The sequence below is a fragment of the Scyliorhinus torazame genome, chromosome 25 (genome assembly GCF_047496885.1).
Source record: "Scyliorhinus torazame isolate Kashiwa2021f chromosome 25, sScyTor2.1, whole genome shotgun sequence".
Classification (NCBI taxonomy): Eukaryota; Metazoa; Chordata; class Chondrichthyes; order Carcharhiniformes; family Scyliorhinidae; genus Scyliorhinus; species Scyliorhinus torazame.
In genome coordinates this window covers 45,530,869-45,544,035 of record NC_092731.1, presented here as the reverse complement: position 1 = coordinate 45,544,035, position 13,167 = coordinate 45,530,869, and the positions used below count along the sequence as shown (strand labels likewise).

Sequence of the window (13,167 nt, the reverse complement as noted above, 5' to 3'; positions counted from 1 at the left end):
ACACTCCCTCTCTCTCCCTTCCCCCCCCCCCCCCTGGACACTCCCTCTCCATCCCCTCCCCTTGGACACTCCCTCTCTCTCCCTCCCTCCCCCCCCCTCCGGACTCTCCCTCGCCCTCCCACTCCCCCCCTCTGGACACTCCCTCTCTTTCTCCCTCCCCCCCCCCCTCGGGACACTCCGTCTTATTCTTCCCGCTCTCCCTCCCCCCCCCACTCCCTCCAGACACTCCCTCTCTCCCCCTCTCCCTTCCCCCCCCCCCCCCCCCCCCCCCCCCCCCCCTCCGGACACTCCCTCTCTCTTCTCTCCCTTCCTCCCCCCACTCCGGACACTCCCTCTCTCCCCCCCCCCCCCTCCGGACACTTCCTCTCTCTCTCCCCTCTCTCCCTCCCCCCCCCCCCCCCCCCCTGGACACTCCCTCTCTCTCCCCCCCCCCTCCCTCTCCCCTTCCCCCCCTCACCTACCACCCCTCCCCCTCCGGACGCTCCCTCCCTCTCTCCTTCCATCCCCCCCCCTCCAGACACTCCCTCTCTCCTCTCTCCCTCCCCACCCTGCCTCCTGACACTCCCTCTCTCTCTCCCCCCACCCCACCCCCCTCTGGACACTCCCTCTCTCTCTCCCTCCACCCCCCCTCAGGACACACCCTCTCCCCTGCCCCCCCCTCCCCCCTCCGGACACTCCCTCTCTCTCTCCCCTCCCTGCCGCCCCCTCCGGGCACTCGTTCTCTCTCCCCTCTCCCCCCTCCCTCTCGGACGCTCCCTCTCTCTCTCCCCCTCGCCCACCCCCCCAGACACTCCCTCCCTCTCTCCCCTCTTTCCCCCCCCCCCCTCTCTCTCCCCCCCCCCCCCTCTCTCTCCCCTCCCTCTCTCTTCCCTCTCCCTCCCCCCCCCCCCCCCCCCGGACACTCCCTCACTCTCTCCTTTCCCCTCTCTCCCTCCCCCCTCCCCCCTCTCCCCCTCTTCCCCCCCCCCCTTCCCACACTGTCCATCATAGAATTTACAGTGCAAAAGGAGGCCCAGCCCTTGGAAAGAGAAGCACACCCAAGCCCACACCTTCACCCTATCCCCGTAACCCAATCACCCCCACTTAACCATTTGGACACTAAGGGCAATTTATCATGGCCAACCCACCTAACCTGCACACCTTTGGACTGTGGGAGGAAACCGGAGCACCCGGAGGAAACCCATGCAGACACGGGGAGGATGTGCAGACTCCGCACAGACAGTGACGCAAGCCGGGAATCGAACCTGGGACCCAGGAGCTGTGAAGCCACTGTGCTAACCACTGTACTCCCATGTTGCCCATAAACCTCTGTGAGTCTGACTTGATTTGAACATGCAACGTCCTGATCAGGCGCGCTACCTTTGGGCAAGAAGCTCATTAGCAAGTTTATAAGCCTGAGCTGTGGTCTCTGTTCCTCACATCTCTCCACCTGATCGGGCAGCCCCTGCTCCCGGTCCCTGCAATGATTACCCTTTCAGCGCGGTTTCATTTCCCGGCCCAGAACTCACCCCAGTTATCAGACATCAGTTTTTCCATCTTGAAACACACAGTGGCGTTACCGATTGCTTGGTTGTGAAGGATGGGTCGCTGACATTGATAAGCCTCATTGGGGATTTTCAGCGGAGTAACCACGATGGTGACAGAGACGTTCAGGACAGGTCGGGAACTGCAAAGACCAAAAATGAAAGATATTAGACAGAAAATGGCTGAAAGCTCACACAGTTATGGGGCGGTTTTATCCAGGCGCCGACACCGGGTTCGGCAATCGGCTGGAGAATCAAAGTTCCCGACCAAATCGCTAGAGGCGCCGCTTTCGGGGACTCCGCCCCCCTCCAAAGCAGCGTACTCAGAGAATACCAGGTATCGCCGGCCTCAGGACAAGACCAGGGATGTGCTTCTGAGGCTGTGGAGGAATTTCTTCAGCCAGAGGGCGGTGAATCTGTGGAACTCTTTGCCGCAGAAGGCTGTGAAGTCCACATCACTGAGTGTCTTTAAGACAGAGATAGGTAGGTTCTTGATTAATTAGGGGATCAGGGGTTATGGGGAGAAGACAGGAGAATGGGGATGAGAAAATATCCGCCATGATTGAATGGCGGAGCGGACTCGATGGGCCGAGTGGCCTAATTCTGCTCCTTATGGTTATGGTCTTATTGCCTGATGCCACCCCACCCCGGTGCTCCACCGCCGACCAGGCGAGTTCCCCACGGCATCGGTCACGTGTGGTATCATCCATCGGGAACTCTGCGTGCCGGATGCAGACTCAGTTCAGCACCGCAACAGTCGGGGGAGAGCCGAGCTGCGGCCGCAGGGGACTTTGCCAGGGGCTGGGGGCACTGTAGGGGGGTTGTCCGGGGAACACGAGCCGGCTGAAGGGGGGGCACTATTTTACCGGCCGGGTCCGTGAGTGGCCGCCGCTGTGTGCATGCGCGGCCACGGATCTGGCAATGCTCCGGGCCGGGTGCTGTACGCTGTCGGCATGCTAGCCCGTAACAAAACGGGGAACCGGCGGCCGTCTTACGACAATTCTTCTGGCCGTTCCCACAGGGACACAGCCCCACGCCCGGGGGGTACAGTAGCAGTTGCTTCACAGCTCCAGGGTCCCAGGTTCGATTCCCCGCTGGGTCACTGTCTGTGCGGAGTCTGCACGTCCTCCCCGTGTCTGCGTGGGTTTCTTCCGGGTGCTCCGGTTTCCTCCCACAGTCCAAACAACAAAGAACAAAGAACAAAGAAATGTACAGCACAGGAACAGGCCCTTCGGCCCTCCAAGCCCGTGCCGACCATGCTGCCCGACTAAACTACAATCTTCGACACTTCCTGGGTCCGTATCCCACTATTCCCATCCTATTCATGTATTTGTCAAGATGCCCCTTAAATGTCACTATCGTCCCTGCTTCCATCACCTCCTCCGGTAGCGAGTTCCAGGCACCCACTACCCTCTGCGTAAAAAACTTGTCTCGTACATCTACTCTAAACCTTGCCCCTCTCACCTTAAACCTATGCCCCCTAGTAATTGACCCCTCTACCCTGGGGAAAAGCCTCTGACTATCCACTCTGTCTATGCCCCTCATAATTTTGTAGACCTCTATCAGGTCGCCCCTCAACCTCCTTCGTTCCAGTGAGAACAAACCGAGTTTATTCAACCGCTCCTCATAGCTAATGCCCTCCATACCAGGCAACATTCTGGTAAATCTCTTCTGCACCCTCTCTAAAGCCTCCACATCCTTCTGGTAGTGTGGCGACCAGAATTGAACACTATACTCCAAGTGTGGCCTAACTAAAGTTCTATACAGCTGCAACATGACTTGCCAATTCTTATACTCAATGCCCCGGCCAATGAAGGCAAGCATGCCGTATGCCTTCTTGACTACCTTCTCCACCTGTGTTGCCCCTTTCAATGACCTGTGGACCTGTACACCTAGATCTCTTTGACTTTCAATACTCTTGAGGGTTCTACCATTCACTGTATATTCCCTACCTGCATTAGACCTTCCAAAATGCATTACCTCACATTTGTCCGGATTAAACTCCATCTGCCATCTCTTCGCCCAAGTCTCCAAACAATCTAAATCTTGCTGTATCCTCCGACAGTCCTCATCGCTATTCGCAATTCCACCAACCTTTGTGTCGTCTGCAAACTTACTAATCAGACCAGTTACATTTTCCTCCAAATCATTTATATATACTACAAAGAGCAAAGGTCCCAGCACTGATCCCTGTGGAACACCACTGGTCACAGCCCTCCAATTAGAAAAGCATCCTTCCATTGCTACTCTCTGCCTCCAATGGCCTAGCCAGTTCTGTATCCACCTTGCCAGCTCACCCCTGATCCCGTGTGACTTCACCTTTTGTACTAGTCTACCATGAGGGACCTTGTCAAAGGCCTTACTGAAGTCCATATAGACAACATCCACTGCCCTACCTGCATCAATCATCTTAGTGACCTCCTCGAAAAACTCTATCAAGTTAGTGAGACACGACCTCCCCTTCACAAAACCGTGCTGCCTCTCACTAATACGTCCATTTGCTTCCAAATGGGAGTAGATCCTGTCTCGAAGAATTCTCTCCAGTAATTTCCCTACCACTGAAGTAAGGCTCACCGGCCTGTAGTTCCCGGGATTATCCTTGCTACCCTTCATAAACAGAGGAACAACATTGGCTATTCTCCAGTCCTCCGGGACATCCCCTGAAGACAGCGAGGATCCAAAGATTTCTGTCAAGGCCTCAGCAATTTCCTCTCCAGCCTCCTTCAGTTTTCTGGGGTAGATCCCATCAGGCCCTGGGGACTTATCTACCTTAATATTTTTTAAGACACCCAACACCTCGTCTTTTTGGATCTCAATGTGACCCAGGCTATCTACACACCCTTCTCCAGACTCAACATCTACCAATTTCTTCTCTTTCGTGAATACTGATGCAAAGTATTCATTTAGTACCTCGCCCATTTCCTCTGGCTCCACACATAGATTCCCTTGCCTATCCTTCAGTGGGCCAACCCTTTCCCTGGCTACCCTCTTGCTTTTTATGTACGTGTAAAAAGCCTTGGGATTTTCCTTAACCCTCTTTGCCAATGACTTTTCGTGACCCCTTGTAGCCCTCCTGACTCCTTGCTTAATTTCCTTCCTACTTTCCTTATATTCCACGCAGGCTTCGTCTGTTCCCAGCCTTTTAGCGCTGACAAATGCCTCCTTTTTCTTTTTGACGAGGCCTACAATATCTCTCGTCATCCAAGGTTCCCGAAAATTGCCGTATTTATCTTTCTTCCTCACAGGAACATGCCGGTACTGTATTCCTTTCAACTGCCACTTGAAAGCCTCCCACATGTCAGATGTTGATTTGCCCTCAAACATCCGCCCCCAATCTATGTTCTTCAGTTCGCGCCTAATATTGTTATAATTTGCCTTCCCCCAGTTCAGCACATTCATCCTCGGACCACTCTTATCCTTGTCCACCAGTACTTTAAAACTTACTGAATTGTGGTCACTGTTACCGAAATGCTCCCCTACTGAAACATCGACCACCTGGCTGGGCTCATTCCCCAATACCAGGTCCAGTACCGCCCCTTCCCTAGTTGGACTGTCTACATATTGTTTTAAGAAGCCCTCCTGGATGCTCCTTACAAACTCCGCCCCGTCTAAGCCCCTGGCACTAAGTGAGTCCCAGACAATATTGGGGAAGTTGAAGTCTCCCATCACCACAACCCTGTTGTTTTAACTCTTTTGCAAAATCTGTCTACCTATCTGCTCCTCTATCTCCCTCTGGCTGTTGGGAGGCCTGTAGTAAACCCCCAACATTGTGACTGCACCCTTCTTATTCCTGATCTCTACCCATATAGCCTCACTGCCCTCTGAGGTGTCCTCCCGCAGTACAGCTGTGATATTCTCCCGTACCAGTAGCGCAACTCCGCCTCCCCTTTTACATCCCCCTCTATCCCGCCTGAAACATCTAAATCCTGGAACGTTTAGCTGCCAATCCTGCCCTTCCCTCAACCAGGTCTCTGTAATGGCAACAACATCATAGTTCCAAGTACTAATCCAAGCTCTAAGTTACCCGTAATACTTCTTGCATTAAAACATATGCACTTCAGGCCACCAGACCCGTTGTGTTCAGCAACGTCTCCCTGTCTGCTCTGCCTCAGAGCCCCACTGTCCCTATTCCCTAGTTCTCCCTCAATGCTCTCACCTTCTGACCTATTGCTCCCGTGCCCACCCCCCTGCCATACTAGTTTAAACCCTCCCGTGTGATACTAGCAAACCTCGCGGCCAGGATATTTATGCCTCTCCGGTTTAGATGCAACCCGTCCTTCTTATACAGGTCACACCTGCCCCGGAAGAGCTCCCAGTGGTCCAGATAACGGAAACCCTCCCTCCTACACCAGCTGTTTAGCCACGTGTTTAGCTGCTCTATCTTCCTATTTCTAGCCTCACTGGCACGTGGCACAGGGAGTAATCCTGAGATTACAACCCTCAAGGTCCTGTCTTTTAACTTTCTGCCTAGCTCCCTGAACTCCTGCTGCAGGACCTCATGCCCCTTCCTGCCTATGTCGTTAGTACCAATATGTACAACGACCTCTGCCTGTTTGCCCTCCCCCTTCAGGATACCCTCTACCTATTCGGAGACATCCTGGACCCTGGCACCAGGGAGGCAACATACCATCCTGGAGTCTCTTTCACGTCCACAGAAGCGCCTATCTGTGCCCCTGACTATCGAGTCCCCTATTACTATTGCTCTTCTGCGCTTTGACCCTCCCTTCTGAACATCAGAGCCAGCCGTGGTGCCACTGCTCTGACTGCTGCTGTTTTCCCCTGATAGGCTATCCCCCCCCCGACAGTATCCAAAGGGGTATATCTGTTCGAGAGGGGGACAACCACAGGGGATTCCTGCACTGACTGCCTGCCCTTTCTGGTGGTCACCCATTTTTCTGCCTGCACCTTGTGTGTGACCACATTTACATAACTGCGATCTATGACGCTTTCCGCCACCTGCATGCTCCTAAGTGCATCCAATTGCTGCTCCAACCGAACCATGCGGTCTGTGAGGAGCTCCAGTTGGGTGCACTTTCTGCAGATGAAGCCATCCGGGATGCTGGAAGCCTCCCGGACCTGCCACATCTCACAGTCAGAGCACTGCACCCCTCTAACTGACATTGCGTCAATTAATTAAAATTTAAAAAAAAAAATTTTTATAAAATATTTTTTTTTAATTTCAAAGTTACTGTTAACTATCTGTTTCCTAGCACTAGATTTCTACTATAAATGCGAAAGCTAAATATAGTACTCCCCGATCTCTGGCTTTGATACCCCTCTAAATTATAATTAAGTAATTATGTTTAATTAGTTACCAATGCTTAATTTTTTAAATTTAGGGTAGATTCCCAACCAACCACTCAGGCCACAGCTTTTCTGTGATGTCACTTCAGTTTCCCCCCAACACACACAATTTGAAAAAGGTACAAAAGTAAAAATGCGTTAAAATCACTTACTTACCTTCTTCGTGTTAATAATAAAATATGGTACTTACCTCACACCAATGGGTTTTATTATTAGGTTAGAGGAGGAGGGCGGGTGGGAGACACTACACGTGTAGTGTCTCGGGTTTCCTCTCCACCAGAATTTATTGGTGAGGGTCTTCCCAGACGTCCGCGGGTCGAACTTCCTGTTCCCGCCTAAAAAACTAATATTTTTTTTTTTTAAAACAGAAAAGAGGGACTGAAAACGGGGCCAGGTAAGTGTTTTTAAAGGAGAGACTAACCTCCCAGCAATCACTTCCGCACTGCCCCCGCTGAAATTGACTAACCAGCTCTTCTCCCGCTGAAATCGACTGTGCAGGTTAGGTGGATTGGCCATGATAAATTGCCCTTAGTATCCTAAAAGGTTGGGTTGGATTGGGTGGGGTTACTGGGTTACGGGGACAGGATGGAGGTGTGGGCTTAACAGGGTGCTCTTTCCAAGGGCCGGTACAGACACGAGGGGCTGAATGGTCTCCTTTAGCCTTTAAATTCTATGATAGCTCCAGAATCAGAGAATGCATCCAATGGTGAGTGATTGGTGAGTACACTATGTCTGTGTGCAGTGAGGGCTGTGATTCCAGAACAGTGTGCCTCACCGCTTGATCATTCACCATTTGAACAAAGTATACCTCTGGTTGGATGGACATTGAAGATCGCAGGTATAATGTACGGTGTTTCATTGTACAATAGACAAGCCATAACCAATTTGAGTGACCAGTCCTGTGAACAGGAAATGGAGTAACTGGGCTCAACAGCCCAATGCAGTGAAGGTATTGGAGCATCAAACGCCCGGATCTCTGGCACTGTGAGACAGCAGTGTTAACCCGGGTCCCTGGCTCTGTGAGACAGCAGTGTTAACCCGGGTCCCTGGCGGTGTGAGACAGCAATGTTAACCCGGGTCCCAGGCTCTGAGAGGCAGCAGTGTTAACCCGGGTCCCTGGCACTGTGAGACAGCAGTGTTAACCCGGGTCCCTGGCACTGTGAGACAGCAGTGTTAACCCGGGTCCCTGGCACTGTGAGACAGCAGTGTTAACCCGGGTTCCTGGCACTGTGAGACAGCAGTGTTAACCCGGGTTCCTGGCACTGTGAGACAGCAGTGTTAACCTGGGTCGCAGGCACTGTGAGACAGCAGTGTTACCCCCGGTCCCTGGCACTGTGAGACAGCAGTGTTAACCCGGGTCCCTGGCACTGTGAGACAGCAGTGTTAACCTGGGTCCCTGGCACTGTGAGACAGCAGTGTTAACCCGGGGCCCTGGCGCTGTGAGACAGCAGTGTTAACCCGGGTCCCGGGCTCTGTGAGACAGCAGTGTTAACCCGGGTCCCTGGCGCTGTGAGACAGCAGTGTTAACCCGGGTCCCAGGCTCTGAGAGACAGCAGTGTTAACCCGGGTCCCTGGCACTGTGAGACAGCAGTGTTAACCAGGGTCCCTGGGACTGTGAGACAGCAGTGTTAACCCGGGTCCCTGGCACTGTGAGACAGCAGTGTTAACCCGGGTCCCTGGCACTGTGAGACAGCAGTGTTAACCCGGGTCCCTGGCACTGTGAGTTGCAGTGTTAACCAGGGTCCCTGGCACTGTGAGACAGCAGTGTTAACCCGGGTTCCTGGCACTGTGAGACAGCAGTGTTAACCAGGGTCCCTGGCACTGTGAGACAGCAGTGTTAACCAGGGTCCCTGGCACTGTGAGACAGCAGTGTTAACCCGGGTCCCTGGCACTGTGAGACAGCAGTGTTAACCAGGGTCCCTGGCACTGTGAGACAGCAGTGTTAACCCGTGTTCCTGGCACAGTGAGGCAGCAGTGTTAACCCGGGTCCCTGGCACTGTGAGACAGCAGAGTTAACCCGGGTCCCTGGCACTGTGAGACAGCAGTGTTAACCCGGATCCATTGGCACTGTGAGACAGCAGTGTTAACATGGATCCCTGGCACTGTGAGACAGCAGTGTTAACCAGTGTCCCTGGCTCTGTGAGACAGCAGTGTTAACCAGGTCCCTGGCACTGTGAGACAGCAGTGTTAACCAGTGTCCCTGGCACTGTTAGACAGCAGTGTTAACCAGGTCACTGGCACTGTGAGACAGCAGTGTTAACCCGGATAACTGGCATTATGAGACAGCAGTGTTAACCCGGATGCCTGGCACTATGAGACAGCAGTGGTAACCCGGATCCCTGGCACTGTGAGACAGCAGTGTTAACCCGGGTCGCTGGCACTGTGAGACAGCAGTTTTAACCCGGATCCCTGGCACTGTGAGACAGCAGAGTTAACCCGGGTCCCTGGCACTGTGAGACAGCAGTCATAACCCGGGTCCCTGGGTCTGTGAGACAGCAGTGTTAACCCGCGTCCCTGGCACTGTGAGACAGCAGTGATAACCCGGGTCCCTGGCTCTGTGAGACAGCAGTGTTAACCCGGATCCCTGACACTGTGAGACAGCAGTGTCAACTCACGTCCCTGGCACTGTGAGACAGCAGTGTTAACCTGGGTTCCTGGCGCTGTGAGGCAGCAGTGTTAACCCGGGTCCCTGGCACTGTGAGACAGCAGTGTTAACCCGGGTCCCAGGCAATGTGAGACAGCAGTGTTAACCGGGTCCCTGGCACAGTGAGACAGCAGTGTTAACCCGGGTCGCTGGCACTGTGAGACAGCAGTGTTAACCCGGGTCCCAGGCAATGTGAGACAGCAGTAATAACCGGGTCCCTGGCACAGTGAGACAGCAGTGTTAACCCGGGTCCCTGGCACTGTGAGACAGCAGTGTTAACCCGGGTCCCTGGCACTGTGAGACAGCAGTGTTAACCCGGGGCCCTGGCGCTGTGAGACAGCAGTGTTAACCCGGGTCCCTGGCTCTGTGAGACAGCAGTGTTAACACGGGTCCCTGGCGCTGTGAGACAGCAGTGTTAACCCGGGTCCCAGGCTCTGAGAGACAGTAGTGTTAACCCGGGTCCCTGGCACTGTGAGACAGCAGTGTTAACCCGGGTCGCAGGCACTGTGTGACAGCAGTGTTAACCCGGGTCCCTGGCACTGTGAGACAGCAGTGTTAACCCGGGCCCCAGGCACTGTGAGACAGCAGTGTTAACCCGGGTCCCTGGCACTGTGAGACAGCAGTGTTAACCCGGGTTCCTGGCACTGTGAGACAGCAGTGTTAACCAGGGTCCCTGGCACTGTGAGACAGCAGTGTTAACCCGGGTCCCTGGCGCTGTGAGACAGCAGTGTTAACCCGGGCCCCTGGCACTGTGAGACAGCAGTGTTAACATGGATCCCTGGCACTGTGAGACAGCAGTATTAACCAGTGTCCCTGGCTCGGTGAGACAGCAGTGTTAACCAGGTCCCTGGAACTGTGAGACAGCAATGTTAACCCGGATCCCTGGCGCTGTGAGATAGCAGTGTTAACCCGGGTCCCTGGCTCTGTGAGACAGCAGTGTTAACCAGGTCACTGGCACTGTGAGACAGCAGTGTTAACCCGGATGCCTGGCACTGTGAGACAGCAGTGTTAACCCGCATCCCTGGCACTGTGAGACAGCAGTGTTAACATGGATCCCTGGCACTGTGAGACAGCAGTGTTAACCCAGGTCTCTGGCGCTGTGAGGCAGCAGTGTTAACCCGGATCCCTGGCACTGTGAGAGAGCAGTGTTAACCCGCATCCCTGGCACTATGAGACAGCAGTGTTAACCCGGATCCCTGGCACTGTGAGACAGCAGTGTTAACATGGATCCCTGGCACTGTGAGACAGCAGTGTTAACCCGGGTCCCTGGCAGTGTGAGGCAGCAGTGTTAACCCGGGTCCCTGGCAATGTGAGGCAGCAGTGTTAACCCGGGTCCCTGGCTCTGTGAGACAGCAGTGTTAACCCGGGTCCCTGGCACTGTGAGACAGCAGTGTTAACCAGGTCACTGGCTCTGTGAGACAGCAGTGATAACCCGGATGCCTGGCACTGTGAGACAGCAGTGTTAACCCAGGTCCCTGGCACTGTGAGACAGCAGTGTTAACACGGATTCCTGGCACTGTCAGACAGCAGTGTTAACCCGGGTCCCTGGCACTGTGAGACAGCAGTGTTAACCCGGGTCCCTGGCACTGTGAGAGAGCAGTGTTAACCCGCATCCCTGGCACAATGAGACAGCTGTGTTAACCCGGGTCTCTGGCACTGTGAGACAGCAGTGTTTACATGGATCCCTGGCACTGTGAGACAGCAGTGTTAACCCGGGTCACTGGCAGTGTGAGGCAGCAGTGTTAACCCGGGTCCCTGGCTCTGTGAGAGAGCAGTGTTAACCAGGTCACTGGCATTGTGAGACAGCAGTGTTTATCCCGGATGCCTGGCATAGAGACACCAGTGTTAACCCAGGTCCCTGGCACTGTGAGACAGCAGTGATAACCCGGGTCCCTGGCACTGTGAGACAGCAGTGTTAACCCGGGTCCCTGGCACTGTGAGACAGCAGTGTTAACCCGCATCCCTGGCACTATGAGACAGCTGTGTTAACCTGGGTCTCTCGCACTGTGAGGCCTCAGTGTTAACTCGGGTCCCTGGCACTCTGAGACAGCAGTGTTAACCCGGGTCCCTGGCACTGTGAGACATCAGTGTTAACCCGGGTCCCTGGCACTGTGAGACAGCAGAGTTAACCCGGGTCCCTGGCACTGTGAGACAGCAGTGTTAACCTGGGTCCCTGGCACTGTGAGACAGCAGTGTTAACCCGGGTCCATGGCACTGTGAGACAGCAGTGTTAACCCGGGTACCTGGCTCTGTGAGACAGCAGTGTTAACCCGGGTCCCTGGCATTGTGAGACAGCAGTGTTAACCCGGGTCCCTGGCTCTGTAAGACATCAGTGTTAACCCGGGTCCATGGCACTGTGAGACAGCAGTGTTAACCCGGGTCCCTGGCACTGTGAGACAGCAGTGTTAACCTGGGTCCATGGCACTGTGAGACAGCCGTGATAACCCGGGTCCCTGGCTCTGTGAGACAGCAGTGTTAACCCGGGTCCCTAGCACTGTGAGACAGCAGAGTTAACCCGGGTCCCTGGCACTGTGAGACAGCAGTGTTAACCTTGGTCCATGGCACTGTGAGACAGCAGTGTAAACCCGGGTCCCTGGCTCTGTGAGACAGCAGTGTTAACCCGGGTCCCTGGCACTGTGAGACATCAGTGTTATCCCGGGTCCCTGGCACTGTGAGACAGCAGTGTTAACCCGGGTCCCTGGCTCTGTGAGACAGCAGTGTTAACCCGGATCCATTGGCAATGTGAGACAGGAGTGTTAACATGTATCCCTGGCACTGTGAGACAGCAGTGTTAACCAGTGTCCCTGGCTCTTTGAGACAGCAGTGTTAACCAGGTCCCTGGCACTGTGAGACAGCAGTGTTAACCAGTGTCCCTGGCTCTGTGAGACAGCAGTGTTAACCCGGGTCCCTGGCACTGTGAGACAGCAGTGTTAACCAGGTCACTGGCACTGTGAGACAGCTGTGTTAACCCGGATGCCTGGCACTGTGAGACAGCAGTGTTAACCCAGATCCCTGGCGCTGTGAGATAGCAGTGTTAACCCGGGTCCCTGGCTCTGTGAGACAGCAGTGTTAACCAGGTCACTGGCACTGTGAGACAGCAGTGTTAACCCGGATGCCTGGCACTGTGAGACAGCAGTGTTAACCCGGATCCCTGGCACTGTGAGAGAGCAGTGTTAACCCGCATCCCTGGCACTATGAGACAGCAGTGTTAACCTGGGTCTCTGGCACTGTGAGGCAGCAGTGTTAACTCGGGTCCCTGGCACTCTGAGACAGCAGTGTTAACCCGGGTCCCTGGCACTGTGAGACAGCAGAGTTAACCCGGGTCCCTGGCACTGTGAGACAGCAGTGTTAACCTGGGTCCCTGGCACTGTGAGACAGCAATGTTAACCCGGATCCATGGCACTATGAGACAGCAGTGTTAACCCGGGTCCCTGGCTCTGTGAGACAGCAGTGTTAACCCGGGTCCCTGGCTCTGTGAGACATCAGTGTTAACCCGGGTCCATGGCACTGTGAGGCAGCAGTGTTAACCCGGGTCCCTGGCATTGTGAGACAGCAGTGTTAACCCGGGTCCCTGGCTCTGTGAGACATCAGTGTTAACCCGGGTCCATGGCACTGTGAGACAGCAGTGTTAACCCGAGTCCCTGGCACTGTGAGACAGCAGTGTTAACCTGGGTCCATGGCACTGTGAGACAGCCG

At 54.6% G+C, this 13,167-nt stretch overlaps 1 protein-coding gene across 1 annotated transcript in view; it reads right to left on the bottom strand.

The window, feature by feature from the left end:
* Positions 1–1,485: 1,485 nt before the first annotated feature.
* Positions 1,486–13,167, bottom strand: part of LOC140402256 (integrin alpha-X-like) — an 815,908-nt gene continuing 804,226 nt past the window's right edge. The window contains exon 16 of the mRNA XM_072489886.1: positions 1,486–1,666. Within this exon, the coding sequence (XP_072345987.1) occupies positions 1,486–1,666 (181 nt within the window). The remainder of the gene's footprint in view (positions 1,667–13,167) is intronic.